The 20,942-nt window shown below is 39.3% G+C and overlaps 1 protein-coding gene across 2 annotated transcripts in view; it reads left to right on the forward strand.

The window, feature by feature from the left end:
• LOC110314594 (E3 ubiquitin-protein ligase RNF13) overlaps window positions 1–14,486 on the forward strand; it is a 65,687-nt gene extending 51,201 nt beyond the window's left edge. Inside the window, exons 5-7 of one of the 2 annotated variants that reach the window (XR_002380178.2) lie at window positions 1,607–1,694; window positions 8,748–9,547; window positions 14,315–14,424. Coding sequence is in view for 1 of the 2 variants with exons in the window: in XM_021188867.2 (XP_021044526.1) it covers window positions 1,607–1,694; window positions 9,457–9,547; window positions 14,315–14,480 (345 nt within the window). In the remaining variant the exon portion in view is untranslated. Of the gene's footprint in view, window positions 1–1,606; window positions 1,695–8,747; window positions 9,548–14,314 lie in introns of both variants that reach the window. The other variant, XM_021188867.2, reaches the window with a different exon arrangement.
• The last annotated feature ends 6,456 nt before the right edge of the window (window positions 14,487–20,942 follow it).

Raw genomic sequence — 20,942 nt, forward strand, 5'->3', positions numbered from 1 at the left:
TTTACTTAATAGCATGGTTGGTCACTTTTCAACTCCTTTGTGTTGGAAACTTGCCACACAACTAGCTACTTCCTCATGCTCCTCAGTTACTATTTTAGAATTAATATAAACAATTTCAAAATATTTAATTTCAAAACAATTAAATAGCTCTCTACAATTAGAGGAAAGAAATTCTGCCTGCCCGTTATTTCTAATTTTTATGAAAAGAATTTCATATAGCATTGTTGAGCCGGTTGATCTAAGTTTGATATATTATTATTATTATTATTATTATAATACATTACATCTGATCTCTCCCTTCACTCCTCATGTGGGTTTTTACTTTGTTTCTTTATATAGTGGATTTCATTGACTGATTTTTATATGTTGTTCTATCTGCATCTCTGAGATAAAGCCTATTTGATGATGGTGGGTGATGTTTTTGAAGTGTTCTTGGATTTGATTTGCAAGTATTTTGTTGAGTATTTTTGCATCAATGTTCATAAGGGAAATTAGTCTGTAATCTCTCTTTGCTTTCATCTTAGCACTGCTTTCATTGTGTCATAAGTTTGGGTATTTTGTACATTCATTTTCATTGAATTATAGGAAGTCTTTAGACATTTGGGGTAAGCTGGGTGGGCACTGAAGGGGTGTTGGTGGTTTGTGGGTGGGGCTTTTCTGGAGTTCTGGCTATGGCCTCTGATGGAACAGGGGCTTCCACTAGAGTTGTGGGCTGGAATCCTAAGTTGCTTTTATATGCCACATTTCTATATGTGAAATATGGTTTTAAGCATTTAGAAATATTATTTCTATGTATGAGGACATTTAGGATACTGAGGATTGAAAAAGACAGATGGTGTAGAAAATTAGTCCCTGCCCCCAACTGTGAAGACTGATCTCAAGCACTCTTGTAAATTAAATATTGGATAGTGTAGCAGCCTTCCTGTAATCTCTTCATTAAGGGCAAGGGGGTGGGAGGGGACAGGACAGAAAATCCCCAGGGCAAGGTGGCTACCTATATTAGTCAGATCTGTGAGCTCTGGATTTAAGAAGAGATCTTGCTTCAGTACATAACATAAAATAAAACGTGATCAAGGAAGACAACTAACTTCTGCTCTCCAGATGTACTTAAACACAGATACATTTCTCCCTCTCTCCCTCTCTCTCCCTCTCCCCCTCCACCTCCTCCCGTGTGTGTGTGTGTGTGTGTGTGTGTGTGTGTGTGTGTGTGTGTGTGTTTGTAAGTGAAACAGGTATTTACAGAGGAAGTAATTCACCTGGGTTTATGCCATTAGTAAGTATTAAGAAGGATTTGAAAGCCTGGTGGCTAGTGATTACTCAGCCTGATCATGGCAAGTTTCTGTTTTGGCAATAGATTCCTATATTCTTTTGAATCCTCTTAATACTTGTGCCACATCCCTGGCCTTTATTTGCTTGAATTCTCTCAAAGCTCGGAATGAAATGAGAAAGCATCTAAAGAACTCCTAGGTGTTCTCCTATAGACATCCACATCTTTCAAAAACATCTGCTCTTTAGTCCCACAGATGCACATGATGTGCTTCTAGGCAAATAGCGTAGACTTGTTGTGACCATCTTCCTCATAATGTGACTGTTTTCTTATCTGCAGGTTTTAAATGCCCAGAGAGCAGGATACAAAGCAGCCATAGTTCACAATGTAGACTCTGATGACCTGATTAGCATGGGATCCAACGACAGTAAGTACAGGTATCACTTCTCTTGTCTCCTGATTGACAGGTCATTTGAAATGAAAGTTAACAGGATCCTTCCATTCATTTTCTGTTTATATAGTGATGTTTCTTCAGTATCAGGTAATCCTTAGGTCTTGTGGTAATCTTAACTCCTAACCAAGGTAGAATTGACTTATCTTTTTTCTGAACAGTTAAGGTTTTTTTTTGTTTTGTTTTGTTTTGTTGTTTTGTTTTGTTTATTTGTTTATTTATTTATTTGTAGATATTTTCTTTCAAAAAGAAACCAAAAGCCATAAATAGTGATGTAGTTACTTGTTAAAAATGCCATGGAAGGTCTGTAAGATGGTTTAGTGAGCAAAGCCATTGCAAAGGCATTGTGTTAGGTCTAATGAACAAGTTCACTCTCCTTTAACCATACAGTAAAAAGACAAGAATCCATTCCTGAAAGTTGTCCTCTGCCCACCACATGCATACAGAGGACAGACACACAGACACAGACACACACACACACACACACACACACACACACACACACACACACAGTACAATGAATAAAAATGTAGTTAAGGACTGCTGTAGATTCATTTTTGTAATTTATTTAGATACACACATTAAAGTTTAAGATGTTACAGAGTCATCTCTTCAGCCCCTTCACCCTTTTTGGGGGGCCAGGGGGGTTCCCACTGAACCTGGAATGTACTGATTAGGGAGATGGCTGCTGAGCAAGGCCTTGGGATCCTCCTGTCTGTCTTCCACTGCAGGAATTACAGGGCATTTTATAAAAGCTTTAGATACCCAAACTCAGATTCTTAAAAATAGAGCAAACATTTTATCCATTTAACCATTTCTCTGGTCCCTGGGTGGATGAATGGATGGATGATGTTTTGCTTGCTTCTTCCTTTCTTCCTTTCTTCTCTCTCTCCCTCCCTTTTTCCTTTCCCCATCCTTCTTTTCCTCCTCTTTTTTATTTTTATTTAATTTTTGTTTTTGAGATAGGGTTTCTCTATATGTTTCTAGCTATCCTGGAACTCACTGTGTAGACCAGGTTGGCCTAGAACTCTCAGAGATCTGCCTGCCTCTGCCTCCAAGTATTGCAGTTAAAAGTGTACGTATGCCACAGTGCCCAGCCTTACATATATCAGGTGGCCTCTTACATCCCATGCATACACTCATAGTTTTTATATGAAATAAGAATATTTTCTTATTCCAAATTTTACTTCCAGGGGGAAACTGAGCCACCTTTAATGAGCCAACCAGCCTTTTTCAGTGATTTTATTGTGTTTGTTTTGAGCTAGGGTACTAGGCAGCAGAGGGAACTTGCAGAGATCTGCACCAGCCTGTCCTTATCTTCAGTGCCATGATTCAGTGGACTTTTTAAAAGCTGTATCCTTCACTCAATTTAGTTTCCACAACTCAGGATTTTTTTAATTAAAAATTTCTTTTGAGAAATTTATATATGTGTTCTATATTTACATCATTTCTGTCCCCCTCTCTTGTCTCTCTAACATCTCTTGTGTTCCCCTCTTTCAGAGTCATGATTTTTTTCTCCTTTAATTGCTATTGTTTTACACACTGTTGAGTGTGTTTACTGTTGTTTGTATGTACACGTGGTTAAGGCTGGCTGCTTGGGATTAGATAATCTATCAGGGGCTTATCTTGGAGACAATTTATTCTTTCTCTCTTAGATGCCATTGACTGCCTGTAGCTTTTCATGTAGAGGTGGAGCCTTGTGAAATGTTTCTCAGCAATGTTGATATTGTGCTGGTCTTGTTTGGGCAACCATGTTGTTGATAGTTCATGGCTACAGTTTTCCTGTCTTATATAGATAAAACCATCTTGCAGCAGGCATCCTGGTCCTGTCTTTTAGAATTTTTCTGCTCCTCCTTACTTGATTTCCGGGAACTAAGTGAAGGCATTGTGTTGTAGATGTATCAATTGAGGTTGGGCATTCCATTGACACTTTTGCTCTGTATTTTGACCAGTTGTGGATGTCTATAGTAGCTTCCATCTGTTACAGAAAGAAGCCTCTTTGGTGAGGGGTGAAAGCTGCGCTTAACTGTGAGTTTAAGGATAAGTATTTAGAATGCAATTAGAAATTATGGTATTTTAGGAAAGTGGCAGTTATAGGTTCTCCACTAGAGTCCATGACTTCCCCAGACATGGGTCGTTGGCTAGGTCTGCTGTACCACACATGAATTCCATGCTACTGAGCAGCCTTTAAGTCCAATTAGACAGCTGTTGGTTATCCCCTGGTTGAACATGTCATTGTTGTGGCATTGAGGATGCCTTAGTTGACAAGAGTTCATAGGTAAAGAAGGTTGTTTATTGCTCTTCTCCTTCCCTCTTGGCAGCTTGGATAGTGTCTTTTGATACTATATTTAAGCTCTGGGAGGCAACTAAGAGCAATGGAAATCACCTGTATTGTTTGGGGGAGTCTCTTAGACCACCCTAAGCAACACCTTGAGGTGGGATTTTGACATCTGGCACTGGGGTTTTTGTTAGACTATGGTTTGGGGAGACCATTGTCATTATGTGTGATATAATTCCATTAAAAATTACACGTGTGTGTATTTCTATGTGTATGTGTACATGTACACATTTATTGTGAATATATTTTTGAATAATCATGTGTTCCATTATGGTATTTTGAAACCTCCATAGTGCTATTTGACTCTCTTTCCTTTTTCTCTCTCTGTAATACCTTTCCTTTCCCTCCCCAGTTAAAATCTACCCCCATTTTTCTCATTCCCCCTTTATGGTGTCTAAACTTTAATAAGATCTCTGTAATTGCAATTGTTTATTGACCATATTCATGGTTATAAGATCTTTTATTGATCACATTCATGGTTATAAGATCTTTTATTTACTTTTAGTTGTACACCAGTATGTCTCTCACTAGTGAATTTTCAATGATTTACATATGCAAAGGTAGAACAAAGAGGTTTCTTAGAACAAAAGGTGACATAAAGTTATGGACTGAGGTGGTATACTGGAATGTATTTAGGACTCTAAACAACCCCATCTTCAATAAATTGCAAATATTTTATTTATTAACAGATCATTCTTATACCCTAAGGAAAGTGTTTTGCTATTGTCTTTTCTTACCTCTAATATAAGGCAAATTCATATTTAAAATCTAATGTGTTCCTTTATTTATATCAAATGATTTCACAGTCAGGACTGTGATGATTATGGAGTCTGCAAAACAGCCTCTAATAAGTTCTAGCATTTCAGAGCAGCCTTACAACCAGTCAGGAGCAGCACCAGACTTCTGAGAGAAGTGGGGTTGTGCATCAAATAAGATGATGCTGTTCTCATGAAACCTATAACATGTATACATTACTTAGGCATCATCTTGATCATTTATTCTCACTGGCAAAGCATTTTAAGCATTTTCTTTTCTTTTCTTTTTTTTTTTTTTTAAGTACTACAACATTTTTATCCCTTAGGGGTAACATTTAAATATAAAATAGTGGTTCAGAATAAAGCCAGGAATTACTAAACATTTGTTACTGCAAGCAATTTTAATACAAAAGTGTGTCTTGTTTTTAAACAGTTCATTGGTAGAGCTTCAGTTTCTGCCTCAATTAAAACCAATTGAGATAATCACACAGCAACATGGTCAGAGCTGACAAGGAACAGCAGCTAAAACACAGGAGCCCCAGACAGCCCCTCTGTGGTCACTTGGTCAGCTGACTTTTATTACACACAAAAAAGACGGAAGCAAATGGGACTGGTGAACAGGTGTTAAACTGGAGAACTCTGTTAAAGGATGAGCAAGTGTTTGTCTTAGGTCCACACTTCAAACTGGGCTTATGGGATTCGTTCCTCAGTTTATCGGGAGGTTGAGCGACCATTTAAATAGGAAAAAAAAAGCAGATCAACAAATCTGTAATTCACAGTGCCACCAAGGAGTCCCCCTCACGGGGGCCTGGGGCCTGGGGAGCACAGGAGTCACTGAGGGCTGGGTTCGACAGTTACAGATCAGTTTAAAACCCCAATGTCCTGAAGTTTTCTTTACCCCTGGATCCTAGCAGCTATTCGCCCTTTAACACCCAGTATTGAGACATTAAGACAGTATTGCAATGAACTCTTTGCTGTATCATGTGCAAAAGCTATCTCGATGAGGTTCTGTCTCGTCGGCTAAAATGACACAACAGTAAAACAATGGAAATGTAGTCTCAAGTGTCTGCTCCTGAACTCTCGCTGACTGAGGTGTCTGTGACTTAGAAAGAGGAGTCCCTTAAACATTTCGGAACTCTTATTTTTTTAATATAATTTATCTTGCTGATATAGCAAGTCAAGTTTATAAAGAAGATGCATTTAGGAATAATCCTAAAAGATAAAGCAGGTTCATAACCCTGCACCACATGAAACCCTATTAAGAGGCTTTTCTTTTNAATACACATTTGCGTCTTGACCTTTTGTTTTCCTCAAATATTTCATCTCTGGGCCCTATCTGTTACAGGGTTACCAGGAGGCAAATTTTATCCTCATAAATATTCACATGAAAATAGTAACTTACAAAAAGGAAAAAAAAATAAGGCAGCTTCATAACACAATTATTCTTTTACAATTTTAACAATATATAATTTCTCCCGTTCAGAATAAATATACACCCAATGTATGGAGCAGGATTCAAAGTGGATAGTGGTGTGGGGTGCTTGTACAGTGTCATCGCTTGGGACCTGGAGTCCTGGGGGAGGCAGCGGTGGTCTTCTTAGACATGGTTGGGATTTTGGACGGTTTGGTGAGCCTCCGTCTGGAGCCGCCCTGGCCCCCGGCAGCACTGCTCTCTGAAGTATCTGAGCAAGCCAACTGCGTCTATAGAAGGTCAAAGTCAGAGGCGTCGCTTCGACGGCTGCTGGCTCGACTCCCGGCCCGACTCCCAGGACGGCTGGCAGACTTCTTAGGGTCTGCCCGGTTGGCTTTGGCACCTGTGGAAGCTGGGGAAGAGCTGTTGCTGGTGTCAACAGCAAGGGATGTTCGACTGGAGTGAAAAGCTGGTGTCGGTCGCTTCAGCTTGATGACGAAATAACCTTGGTCCCGCTGGCTGGGGTGGCTGGAGAAGAAGGCATGGATGTACAGCTGTGGTTACCCTGACTAGCACTTGAGCTGGAGCGGGTGGGAGAAGCTGCCCGGTTTGGAATACATAGTGCGCCCTTGTGGCTAGCGCACAAGAACCGCTCTTGAGAAATGTCTACTTGGGTCTCTTGCCCATTGCAGAATCAGGGTATTTAGACTTCTTTGCTAGTGAGATTTTGGATTTCCTTATATTGTCAGACCTTTAGCTTGCAAGTATTTTCTGCCATTCTATAGACTGTCTCTTTAAGTCTGATTATTTCCTTCGTTGTGCAAAAGGTACTGTAGATTTAATTGTATTCTTTCACCCTTTTAAAATACTTTGTTTTAATTATTTAAAAATCTCAGTTGATACATTCTAACTCAGTCACATTGGTGGTCTGTATATATTACTGGCAAAATAAAAGAAGGCATCCTTTGGCCAGAATTCTAATTCAAACTCAAGCATCTTGTTAAAATGAGGATTAGTATGTATCATTCTTGATATCATGGTTAAGAAAATATTATTTCTAATAATTATAAGTCAATAGCCTCAAGTCAAGTCTTTCCACTTTATCATAGTATCTTCATGGAGGAATACAACTTCTTACGAAGGGAGTATACTTGCATGCCTCTCCCAAACCAAGAAAACAAAATGCTCCCCCCATACCACCAAACTGAAACCAAATAAAAGCAGACACAAAGTCTGTAGAGTTTAGGTATATGTTGATCTAAATATGAGGCCTCTCCTGGAGTGGTAGAAATACCCACTGAAAACTGATTTTCCCTCTTCCTGTAGGCAGAAGGCATTCAGTTGTTAACCTTTCCTCTAGTGGGTAGCTTTTCATCCATCCATCCATCCATCCATCCATCCATCCATCCATTTAAAAAATGACAAGATAAAATAAAACAAAAACTATCACATCAAAGATGGATAAGACAAATCGACAGAAGGAAAAGAGCCCAAGAGAAGGACCAAGAATCAGAGACTCATTCAGTCAGACCCCAGGAATCACATAAAAAACACTAAACTGGAAGCCATAATTGTGGAGTATATTCACCAGAGATGACTGCTCAGACATGGGTTTAAAGCAATAGAAAGTCTTTATTGTTTAGTATTATTATTTATCATTCAACATCTCAGTGTAGTCCCAACCTTTCTCCAGGCGAGCTATTAGCCCATGCCCTGGGTTGGCATGCTTTAGCTAACAAGAGGAGGTAGCCAGAAGCAGAGCTAGAGAAGCCAAAGAACAAGGTTCGTTCGCTTAGAGACCTTCCCTTAACTGTGGACTTGGATGGCTTAGGTCTTTGTTTTAGTTTTGGCAGGAGGAGCTGTCTAAGTGCTGAGTTTTACAGCCTAAAGGTTACTTTGATCATGGAGTCAGTTGTGCTAAGGTCTTGGGGTCGACTAAGGTCCCTCAAGTCCTTCCAGATCCTCTCCCCTTCCCTTCCCACCTAACTTTAACACACACACACACACACACACACACACACACACACACACACACGAGAGACAGAGACAGAGACAGACAGAGACAGAGACAGACAGAGACAGAGAGACAGAGACAGAGACAGAGAGACAGACAGACCTGGTACAGACCCATGCAGGCCCTATGCATGCTGCTTCAGTCTCTGTGAGTTAGTATGAGCTAAAGCAACATGGGTTCATAAAGCAAAACCCATGTTGCTTTAGAGGGCCTTGCTTGTCCTCCATATCCCCTCTGACTCTTTTACTCTTCCCGCGTCCTCATACGACATCCTACCTGCAAGATACTCTAAGGCAATGGTGCCACAAAGCTTGTGGAAATAAAAAACCAATCACTGATTTGACTTAAGCTTTACTCCAGAGATGGAACTCATACTCGACACTGTTCAGGTGACCAAAACCTGAGACTAGATAGCCCAGGGACCTACGATAAAACCAAAAAATACTGGTCTCAAAATAAAAGAAAAAGTAGTAATAAAATGACTCCTAGTGACATTCTGCTGTGCTTAAAGGTCAGTGCCTTGCTTAGCCATCATCAGAGGAGCTTCCTCCTGCAGCAGATGGGAACAGATACAGCTACTATGCAGACATTGAAAGGCTTTGGAACACATCCTTAAATAAGCTGTCCCCATCAAATTCTTCCCCCCAAAAGATTGTTTTTATTTGAGTTTCTGATTATTTTATTTCCATACCTGAATAGTGGGTAATTTTTAAAAAAAAATTTTGGCGGCATTTTATTTTTGTTTTAAATATGTAGGTCAGGGTCAAGTTTCTTGGGACCTCTAGGAGGAACTTGAACTCCCTCTCTCCTTGCCAGGTAATCTGTCACCATTTCCCTTGAGAGCCAGAAATAGGGTGTTGTCCGTTAAACTTCCCTGAGTGGAGACCTTACACTGGTGGCTTGTCTCTGTCCTTGAAATGGGTCTATATACATTTTCCTCCTCTGTCCTTGGGAATCAAGTTATATGTCGGAAGGAAGGCTAAAATTTTGCCCTTTTCTTTGTTCTTTAATAGTTAAAATGTTTTTTTTTCTATAGAAGAGTAAGTCAAAGGAAAATATTAGAGATTAAAAACTGTCTCTACCTTGTAAGACTGTTGAGAGAACTAAGTGAACATGTACATGGAAATTTGGGTGTAATTGTGTCTAGTTGCATTTGCTGCTCTTAGAGAGACCCTTAAGTATTGCCTTGTTACAAATAAGTTTGCTGTTCTTTTACACAGTTGATACATTAAAGAAAATTGACATTCCATCTGTCTTTATTGGTGAATCATCAGCTAATTCCCTGAAAGATGAATTCACATATGAAAAAGGGTAAGTAATGGATATCAAAAACACTATATAACTTCAAATTGTTCCTTATTGTAGAATAGAATTATATAATTGTAGTTACATTGACATTGGCTTATTTATTTGCCCAGACTGCCCTGGAAAAGATTGTTTTCTAATATGCTAATAGATTGTGCTAAATTATCTCTTCTTAATACAAGCTATTGTAAAAACTTTTTACTTGATTTGTACTTTGTATTAAATGTAAACTCGATTATGTATTAAAATTATGTTCATGCTACAGAGTGTTGCTAATGTTGACATTCCATTTTACAGTTTCTTTTTAAGTTTCTGATGAGATATTACTGTTTGCAATCACTGGCAGACTCCCCTATTTCTTTGTATTTGCTATCAAGAACTTATTTGCAAAAATGAAAGCTTATTTTATATGTTGATATTAATCTATGATTGCCAAAATTATGGTTGACAAATTTTCTCTTACACATATGAACAGCTTCACCTTTTCTTTCTAATTTTTCTCCTTCAAGTTGCTTTCTGCCTTCCAAGTGTGCTGGGAATACCTTTAATGCCAAACTAACTAGTAGGGGTAGTGGGTATTTGCCTTATTTTTTCCCCATTTTTTTATTAGATATTTTCTTTATTTACATTTCAAATACTATCCCGAAAGTTCCCTATACCTTCCCCCGACCCCTGCTCCCCTACCCACCCACTCCCACTTCTTGGCCCTGGCATTCCCCTGTGCTGGGTCATAAAACGTTTGCAAGACCAAGGGGCCTCTCTTCCCAATGATGGCCAACTAGGCCATCTTCTGCTACATATGCAGCTAGAGACTCGAGCTCAGGGGGTACTGGGTATTTGCCTATTTATTAATGAGATAACTTATTTCAAAATAGGTTTCTGGGTTTAATCATTTTAAGAGAGTATCAGTTTTACTTTAATTTTTGATGCTATTGTCTAGTTACTTAGACACTGTTAAGAATAATAGCATATTAGGGGGACTGGAGAAATGGCTCAGAGATTAAGAGGGTATATTGACCTTGTCAAAGACATGAGTTCAATTCCCAGCATGTACATCAGTATCCAATAGTTGAGTTGACCACAGGTTGTTTCCTTAAGTGTATGGATAGAAGACACTGTTGTGTGGTACTAAAGGCTCTGTAATTGGCTGATATGGATTGTCAGGAGATATAAGTCAGGGTTCTGTGTGTCATCAGGGGTTGGGGAATTAAAACGTTGTTGTTTTGATATGTAGACCTTGATGTTGGGTTTGAAATTAGCTGAAAATACAGAAAGTGAGGATAAACCTTATTTCCTCCATTATACATTTCACTACCTCAAAAAGCAAATATTAGCTGCAAAACCTTTGGAGTTTACAGTATTTAGACATAGTCATAGAAAGCAATGTGGTAAGACATTTCTAAAAACTAAAAATTACTTAAATACCTCTTCCCATTCCTCAAAAATTGAGATTAACCTAGGGTGAATGTGTAGGTTCAGCTGTGGCAGATACAAAAGTAGAAGGGAAGCAGTTCTCAACCATGAGTAATTGCTGTCACAACCTCTACCATTAGCAGCTTGGTAAAGAAAGAACTGTATCTTGACATTGCTATTGACATTGTAACTTAATTAAGTTCGATTGGTGTGATAAAACACCGGGACCAAAGCAATTGGGGGAGGAAGTGGTTCATTTTGCTTACACTTCCAAGTAACAGTCCTCCACTGAGAAAAGGCAAGGCAGGAACCTGGAAGCAGGGGTCCTGAAGGATCACTGTTCACTGGCTTGCTGCTAATGGCTTACTCAGCCTACTTCTTAAAAACCCCAGCTAGAACAATCAGCTTGGGGTGGCCCCACCCACAATGGGCTGAGCCCTCTCATCTCAATCATTAATTAATTAAATGCCCCATAGGCTTGCCTGTGGGCCAATCTTATAGAGACATTTTCTCAATTGTGGTTCTCTCTTCTCAGATGACTCTTAACTTGTATGAAGTTAACAATAAACCAGCCAGGACAGTCTGTAATTCAAGATGCTTAAAATACTTAATCAATTTTAGACTATTTATAATTCTCATAATACATCTTGACTATAGCTAAAATGATTTGGAACATGGTAGGCAAGCATGCCTAGGACTTGTAGAGTTTTAAATTCAAACTCCAGACCACTAAATCAGTGTGGCTGGGAATGTCTGTAATGAATTCCAGTCTTGTTCTTATAAACAGAGCATTTTTATTCTAAAGTGTTAATTTCTATTTTATTGGAACTTCTGATTTGCATTTTTGGCTTGTTTCTTCTTACCTGGCAAGGTATTTCTGAGCAATTGAACTCGTTAAATCACAGGAGATTGTTTGTTTCGTCATATGGGGAAAAATGTATCCACGTAAGTCATAGGCATGAAAAAAAAAAAAGAAAGAAAAACCAGAATAGATGAAGTATAAGCTTCTACTGAAAGATATTAAACAGCTCTCATTGGTTAAAATGAGTTATGGAGCAGTCTGGCTTCTAGACCCAGCACTGTTAATTTATAGCATGTCAGTGGGAGTGTGGTTGTGACATACCAGCAGATCAGTATCCCATGTAAGTGGTACCATTATTGTAGTACAGAGGGTTTGTGTCCCAAACTGGAAAATCAGTTTTGAGATGGTCCTTTGCTAAAAGAGATGATCAAATAGGCTGGTCCAAGTCTGCTGCTGCTGCTTTTTTTTAAAAAAACCAATGCTATTATCATTTAAATATTTTATACAAAGCTACAAAAATGCATATAAAATAATTTATCATCCTCAATTCTGCTGAGAAGTGATACTTGTATTCTAGCAATCCTAGTAAGTTTTGGAGGGTATTTACAATATTTGGGAGAAATCCCTGATACTATTTGTATTTGTCACAGTTTAGTTGAATTCCTTAGATGCAAATTTGACAAATGATAGCAGTAAAAACAGCTTGGGAGTAAAAATATTCCTTTTTTCATAAGTACTGTGAAATCCTAAAGACTTCTGTTAGTGGGAAAGAAGCAACTTTTTTTTTAATACTAAAAATTATTACTTTACCTTTAACTGAATATGCGGTATTATCACCTTAGGAAACCAACCACCTAGCAGTGAGCAGCAGGAGCCCAGGCTAACCCTGTGTGGTCTAGTACTCCAGTCCTCCCAATGGAGAGAGCACTGCTCAGCCTTGCATACCTCTGCTTGGACTAAGGAGTTGTAAAGCAATCTTTTCATACCATGTAAAGTGTGACCATTCATGAAATACAGTCAACCTAACCGATCATCATTTTCATCTGATAGGATATAACCAACAGCATGGTTATATCTAAGTGGAGTGAGATATGTGATATTCTCTGATTCCCATGTCCACAACATACATATTTCTGTAATGCTTTCAGTCAAACAGTGGAGAACATGAAAATGTAGAAGAAATTACTCTTTGGAATTCCTTGATGAGATTTTTTTCATTCTACATCTCATAGACAAATGCAGGGGTCCGGGGGCTGTGTCTATTGTACCAGGTACAGGGTGTGAAGTACATGGTGGAGGGCAGTATAATTTATGTCACTATTTACTCTAGAGCAGTGTTTGTCAACCTTTGGGTTACATATACCGGATATTTTGGATATCAGCTATTTACATTATGATTTATAGCAAAATTACAGTTACAAATTAACAATGAAATAATTTCATGGTTGGGATCATTACAGTACGAGGAACTATATTAAAGGGTCACAGAATTAGGAAGGTTGAGAACCGTTGCTCTAGAGTAGCTGTAAAAAAAAGATGTATTTATTTTTATTTTATATTCATAAGTGTTGCCTATATACATGTCTGTGCACTATGTACATGTCTGGTGTCCATGGAGCTTCTCTCTAGTTGGAGTTAGAGGGGACTGTGAGTCACCCAGTATAGATGCTAGAGATTGAACCCTGTTCCTCTGCAAGACCAGCAAGTGGTCTTAAGCATGGAGCTATACTCTCTCCAGCCTCAGACTGTAAGAGTTTTATGTTGATGGAGATAATGACTGAGGTCGAGGTTTTATTACATGCTACTAGAGGGGCTACTGGTTTTGTTGTTTGTTTGCTTTTAAGGCTTATTATTTTTATTTTCTTTGTTTTTCTTACACATATATATGTTCTTCATGTATGTGTCTGGTGCCTGTAGAAGTCATAAGAAGGAATTGCATCCCTGTAACTGGAGTTATAGGTGGTTGTGAACCATATTTAGGGGCTGGGAATTAAAATCAGATCCTCTGCAACAGCATCAAGAACTCTTAACCACTGAACCATCCCTGAACCATACCTATGATGGTTTTTATGCTGATATTACATATAAAATATAACTTTTGCATAGTTCATTGCATTCAGTATATAATATTCCTCCATGGGTTGTTCTGAACAATATGCAAAATAGACTTAAAAATGTAAAAAGCATCTCCTAAATTGAGGGTTCTCTACTTTTCTAATGCTGCCACCCTTTTAAATATAGTTTCTCATGTGATGACTCCCAACCATAAAATTATTTTCATTGCTACTTCATAACTGTAATTTTGCTACTTATGAATCATAATGTAAATGTATGTATTTTCAGATGGTCTTGGGTGACCCTTGTGAAAGGGCCAGTCAACCCCTAAAGGGGTCACGACCCATAGGTTGTGAACAACTGCCTTAAATTATGTAAATCATGTCTTAGAAAATGAGTGTGCAGAGTAGATTTGAATTTAATGGCCATGTCATTCATTTTTTGTTTTAATGTAACTTGATAATTGTTATTTACTCTCAATTATTAATGTTCCTTTCCTCTAGGGGCCACATTGTCTTAGTTCCAGAGCTGAGTCTTCCTTTGGAGTACTATCTGATCCCCTTCCTCATCATAGTGGGCATCTGCCTCATCCTAATAGTCATTTTTATGGTAAGTCAGCTGACTTCTAGTAGACATAAAAGTACTATAGGAAGAGCTAAAAATCATTGAAAAAGTAAGTAAGAGAAGTCACGTAAGACATGCCTTCCTCCATCCCAAGTCAAAGATTCAGATCAGGGACACCCCTGTGGCCCATGATAACAATGGGATCATCAGTGGCACATCAGAAGAAAAGCTTTTGGGGTTTTGTTGTTGTTTTGTTTTTTGAGGTTATTTTCTTTTTGCTTGTTTTTCTTTTGATGTTGTTGTTTTGGGGGGTGAACTTGGGGGAGGTTTTTTACTAACTTAGAATTCACCTGGTAGGCAAGGCTGATTGCCATGTGAGCCCCATGACTCCCTTGCTCCCCAGAACTGAGATTATGAGTGTGTGCCATCACAATCAGGTTATTTTATGTGGGCTCTGGGGATCAAACTCAGGTGTTTGTGCTTGTACTTTATTGACTAAGCCAGCAGTTCTCAACCCGTGGGTCATGACCCTTTTGGGGGATTGCATATCAGGTATGTACATAATAATTCATAACAGTAGTAACGAAATAATTTTATGGTTGCAGGTCACTACAACATGAGGAACTGTATTAAAATGTTACAGCACTAGGAAGTTTGAGAATTAAGCTATCTACCTAGCCCTACCTTTTCTTAAAAGTTTCAAGTTTTACATTAAAATATTTGGTCCACTTAGAGCTGATTTTTGTGCAGAACAAAATAAGAGATCTGGTTTCGGTCTCCTATATGTGGATAGCCTATATTTCTTGCACCATTTGTTAAAGAAGCATCTTTTCTCTAGTATTGTTTTTAAAACATTTGTCAAAACTCATATGGTGGTGGTTGTGTGGGTTTATATTGGGTCCTCTGCGTCACTCAGCTATTTGTCTGGCTTTGCACCAGTATCATATTGTGTTTATTGCAATAGCTTTGTAGTATAGCTTCAAATCAGGTATGATGATAATAAAATGTCTCCAGCATTATTTATTTTGCTCAGGATTTCTTTGGCTTTCATTTTGTGTTTCCATATAAATTTTTAAGTCTATGTTTTCTTTTGCTGTGAATAAGAATGGTCTTAGGATTTTGGTAAGATTACATTGAGTCTATAGAGTACTTTTAGTGGGGTGACCATTTTCACAAAATTCTCAGTTTCTTTAACTGCTTTATTTTAATATTTTTGTGTGGTGCGTGTGTACACACATGCATCCCCTGAGCCGTTAGATCGTACCTCCTCTCCTATCCTGTGGACTCAGGCTGGTTGTTGAGTGTATCCTAGCAGTCTTGGATATGGCCATGCCCGTCTATCTATCCTTACGATAGTTCAGTGTACCATTTGCTCAACTGTGTCTCTGGCTTACATTCTCTCTTCTGGCTGCTCAAGTATACTATTGGTGCTTTCCACTGTGTGTTCTTTTTCTTTCTTGAAAATTTCAAATATTTCTATTTAGCTTCTTAAATGTAGATTTCTGACCCTGTTTTTAGCATTATGATTTTAATCCATATTTTTAACTTTCTGATTTTTCTTCTCTTGCTGATTTTCCCCTCCAGTTTCTGAAATGATTAATCTGCATGTTTATGTTGTATTTCAGCTTACTAATATTTCTACTACTAACTTTTTGGAATTTTCTTTAAGCATTTAATTCAGGGGCTGAAAAATTAGGATATTTTAATGGGCTCATGATGCCTCAATATTCTTTATGCATATGTTATAATTTGTGTGTTTAGATATCTAGTTTTATTTAGGGATATTTTACTTGAAGGCAACATCCCCATTACAGGTCAGCATAGAAAACAAACAGCATCAAACCCTATAGGATCGAGAAATATACTAAAATAGATTAGACCTCTGCCCACTTAATCACCAATGATCATAAAATAGTAATGAGAAGACTAATCCTGAATATACTGTGAAGAATTGTTTTAGATAATTATAAAAATGATAAGTGAATGAAATGAAGAAAACGGGGAAAAGGAAAAGTGAATGAGAAACAAAATTTAAAATAAAAAAAAACATTTTTCTGAGGAACTACCAAACTGATTTCTAGAGTGGTTGTACCAGCTTGCAATCCCATCAGCAATGGAGGAATATTCCTCTTTCTCCACATTCTTGCCAGCATCTGCTGTCACTTGAATTTTTGATTTTAGCCATTCTGACTGGTGTGAGTTGGAATCTCAGGGTTGTTTTGATTTGTATTTCCCTGATGATTAAGGATGTTGAACATTTTTTCAGGTACGTCTCAGCCATTCAGTATTCCTCGGTTGAGAATTCTTTGTTTAGTTCTGTTTCCCATTTTTTAATAGGGTTATTTGGTTTTCTGGAGTCTGTCTTCTTGAGTTCTTTGTATATATTGGATATTAGTCCCCTATCAGATTTAGAATTGCTAAAGATCTTTTCCCAATCTGTTGGTGGCCTTTTTTTCTTATTGACAGTGTCTTTTGCCTTACAGAAGGTTTGCAATTTTATGAGGTCCCATTTGTTAATTCTCAATCTTACAGCACAAGCCATTGCTGTTCTGTTCAGGAATTTTTCCCCTGTGCCCATATCTTCGAGGCTTTTCCCCACTTTCTCCTCTGTAAGTTTCAGTGTCTCTGGTTTTATGTGGAATTCCTTGATCCACTTAGACTTGACCTTAGTACAAGGAGATAAGACTGGATCAATTCGCATTCTTCTACATGATAACTGCCAGTTGTGCCAGCACCATTTGTTGAAAATGCCGTCTTTTTTCCACTGGAGGGTTTTAGCTCCTTTGTCAAAGTTCAAGTGACCATAGGTGTGTGGGTTCATTTCTGGGTCTTCAATTCTATTCCAATGATCTACTTGTCTGTCCCACTTCGTTCTTCCTTAGAATGGGGAACAAAATACCCATGAAAGGAGTTACAGAGACAAAGTTCAGAGCTGAGACAGAAGGAAGGACCATCCAGAGACTTCCCTACCCAGGGATCCATCCCATAAACAACCACCAAATACAGACACTATTGCATACGCCAACAAGATTTTGCTGACAGGACCCTGATATAGCTATTTCTTATGAGGCTATGCCAGTGCCCCTCATCTATTGGCTGGAACACAGGGCCCCCAATGAAGGAGCTAGAGAAAGTACCCGAGGAGCTAAAAGGGTCTTCAACGCTATAGGAGGAACAACAATATGAACTAACCAGTACCCCCAGAGCTTGTGTCTCTAGTTGCATATGTAGAGGGGAGGAGAGGCCCTTGGTCTTGCAAAGATTATATGCCCCAGTACAGGGGAATGCCAGGGCCAGTAAGCAGGAGTGGGTAGATTGGGGAGCAGGGCAGGGTGGAGTTTAGGGGACTTTTGGAGAGGAAACTAGAAAAGGGGATAGCATTTGACATGTAAATGAATATCTACTTTTTTTTAAAAAAGGAAAAAAATGGAAAATAACATAATAGAAGGGAATTGAAGAAAGCATGACATCACATACAACTCAAGATCGTATATTTCACAATCAAGGCAGAGATGGAAACCAAAGTTAGATAAAAGAGATCAAATATAAAAGCCTGGGTAGGCACGACGGCACAGGGAGTAAGGGTTGTTGCAACACCTGGCAATCTGAGCTTGATCCCTGGAACCCACATGGTGAAAGGAGAACCAACTCTTGCATGTGTGGCTTCCACGAGAGCACTGTAGCATGAGTGTGGCCAAAAAAAAAAAAAAGTACACACACTAAACAGAACATAACAGATACGTGTGAGTTGCAAAAAGGAAAAATGGTATTAAAAGTACAGCAAGGGGGGTTGAGGGGCAATCATGGTGAGAAAGGCAAGAAAGAAAAGAAAACCATCTAACAGTGAAAAGGCGTGCAACTAGAAGAATGTATGAATGGGAATATTATTCTTTTAAAAAAACAAAATTTGCTGCTAAAACTGATGTGAAAAGGAAAGAAAGTAAAAATAAAAACAGGCTAGAGCATTGGAGTGGTCAGCAGAGTGCCTAAGGACAAGCACAATGACCAGGCTTTGTCTCCAGTATAGGCAGCAGACGCTCCTGCCTGTGACCCCAGCACTGGGGGAGATGAAGATGACATCATCTCTGGGTCCCATCTGGCCGTGTGCATGAGCTCCAGTTTCACTGTGAGTTTCTGACTCAAACAAACAAACAGAAAGCCCAAATCAAACTAAACCAAACATCAACAAGAAACAAAGCCCCAGACAATAAGGTTGATATCATTTTCTCCAGCCTCCACACACATTCATACACATGCACCTCGACTCACATGTGAGCACACACACACACACACACACACACACACACATATACACATACAGAGAAAAAGCAAATAAAAATAGGGAGCATAGTGGGCCAGTGGGGAATGGAGTACTGGACTCCTTCCTAGTTATATATGCATGTTGTGTTTGTTGTTAGGCGCCATTGGTAGCATGTACTTTTACTATCCCACTTTAATGTTTCTGGGTGGGCTGTGCTATCTGCCCAGGTTCTCTTGGATCCGTGGAACACACACACACACACACACACACACACACACACACACACACACTAGCTCATTTTTAACCTGCCTTACTGGCTCAATGGCTAGGCTCTTTAATCCTCCCATGGCTAACATGCCCATACTTTTACTCCTAACTCAACACTTCTAAATCTTCCCTCAGCTTAGTTGCCAGTTCCCTTATGTGAAGCCCATTGGTCTTTCTGTCCAAGATGCTTTCGAGCTGCCCTTCCATGGGCCACTTTCCCCTTCCGCCTACATTCTGGAAGATCTCTGCCGCTCTGAGGCTGTTCCATCTTTTTCCCTGCAGTATCTTGATTCTCCTCCTCTCTCCTAGCCTGTGGGCAAAAGTACCTCCACTAATCTAACTTTCTTTATGTACCGTAGACCTCTGCTGGTCATAGTTAGCTTAGCAGTCTGTGGGCTTGGCGAATTTTCTCACTCTTTGAGACTCCTAAGGTCATATTCAAGAGGGTGGCTAATGCTCTAGCAGGGGGCATCTCAACTGTGTCAGATGCATAAGCAGCAGCCACAGCTTTGAGATGTGTGCAGAGGAAGGATGCATTCATATGTTCACGATGTATGCATTACTCCCCGTGCTGGGGGCTGCACTTCCGAGTTCTTGGGTTCTGTGGCAATGGCTACCAGATAGGTGAGTGCAGAGCTGGAGCCCACACTCAAGAGCTATCAGACTGTGTGCATATTTCCATTAAGAAGCCTCCTCCAGCCACCAAAGATGGGCTTATTCACTGAACCCCCTGAGCCCAGCCTCTGTCGTCTACAGTGTCAGCTTGTTAGCATCTGTTCCTCCTGCTTTTAAAGTGCTCCGGGGCTGAACCTTGTGAAATGATAGCTGCCTGCCTTGTTGTTGTCTATTCTCAAGCCTCCCAGTCTAGCTCAGTTTTAAGTAAAATGGGGTTCCTCTCAATTACCTCACTGGTTGCCAGAGGTATCATTCTTCCCTAAGGCAGAGGTTACATTAGAGGTGGCAAGGGCTGTAAGCCCTGGGGATTTAGGACAAATCTCCTCTCCCCAGAGTCACTCAGCTTAGTTATTGGCCCTGTCTTCTGTCTCTGTCTCTCTCTGTCTCTCTGTGTGTGTGTCTCTCTGTCTGTCTCTCTGTCTGTCTCTCTCTCTCTCTCTCTCTCTCTCTCTCTCTCTCTCTCTCTCTCACACACACACACACACACACACACACACACACACACACACCCGAAGGCCACAGCTACAGCTGTTTGTTTGGTGCGGCTTACCTTTTCTGTCTCACCCATCTCTTCCTTCCCATTGTCTCCTTGGTTCCCTCACTGCCATTCCAAGTTTCTGAGGCTGACTTCCGCTTTCTTCCTCTGTAGTCAGTCTGCTCTTTCTTCTCCTGATGTCTCCTTAACCAGTCATGTGCAGGCAGATCAAAGTCCTCCATTTTTCTTTGGAGGCCTCAACTTCTTAATAATTATATTTTTTAAGAAATTATTTTCAGCATAGTAATACAGTGGTTTCTGTGGTTCATATATGTTACTAACAGTTTTAAGAGAATTTCTGTCTGATGTGGAGTGAGTTCTCTTTATCCTTGGCCATCTGTGCCTTGCATTGTTGTTAGATGTTTATGTGATTTGTCTTTCCAAGAAGCAGACTTAAGTTCTGCATCCATAATAAACCAGATTTACACTGCTTTTGGATCTATATATTCTCAGTGAGCAAAATACATACAAATTCCTTCTTTTTCTTTCCTTGTTTGATTGTTTGTTTGTTTGTTGTTGAGATAGGGTTTGTCCGTGTAACAGCTCTGGTTGTCCTGGAACTCACTTTGTAGACCAGGCTGTCTTTGAATTCATAGACATCTACCTGCCTTTGCCTCCTCAAATGCTGGGATTGAAGACATGTGGCATGGACTATCATATCTGCCTACAAAAAAAAAAATCCTTTCTTCTTTGTTCTTAAATTAGCTTGTATTGCCCTTATTTACATTGTTGCCCCTTAGGGGATTTAGGTGAAGTCTTTTTATTTTATTTTTTTATTATTATTATTTTCTTTATTTACATTTCAAATACTATCCCGAAAGTTTCCCAT

Source organism: Mus pahari (assembly GCF_900095145.1).
Source record: "Mus pahari chromosome 4 unlocalized genomic scaffold, PAHARI_EIJ_v1.1 4_unlocalized, whole genome shotgun sequence".
NCBI lineage: Eukaryota > Metazoa > Chordata > Mammalia > Rodentia > Muridae > Mus > Mus pahari.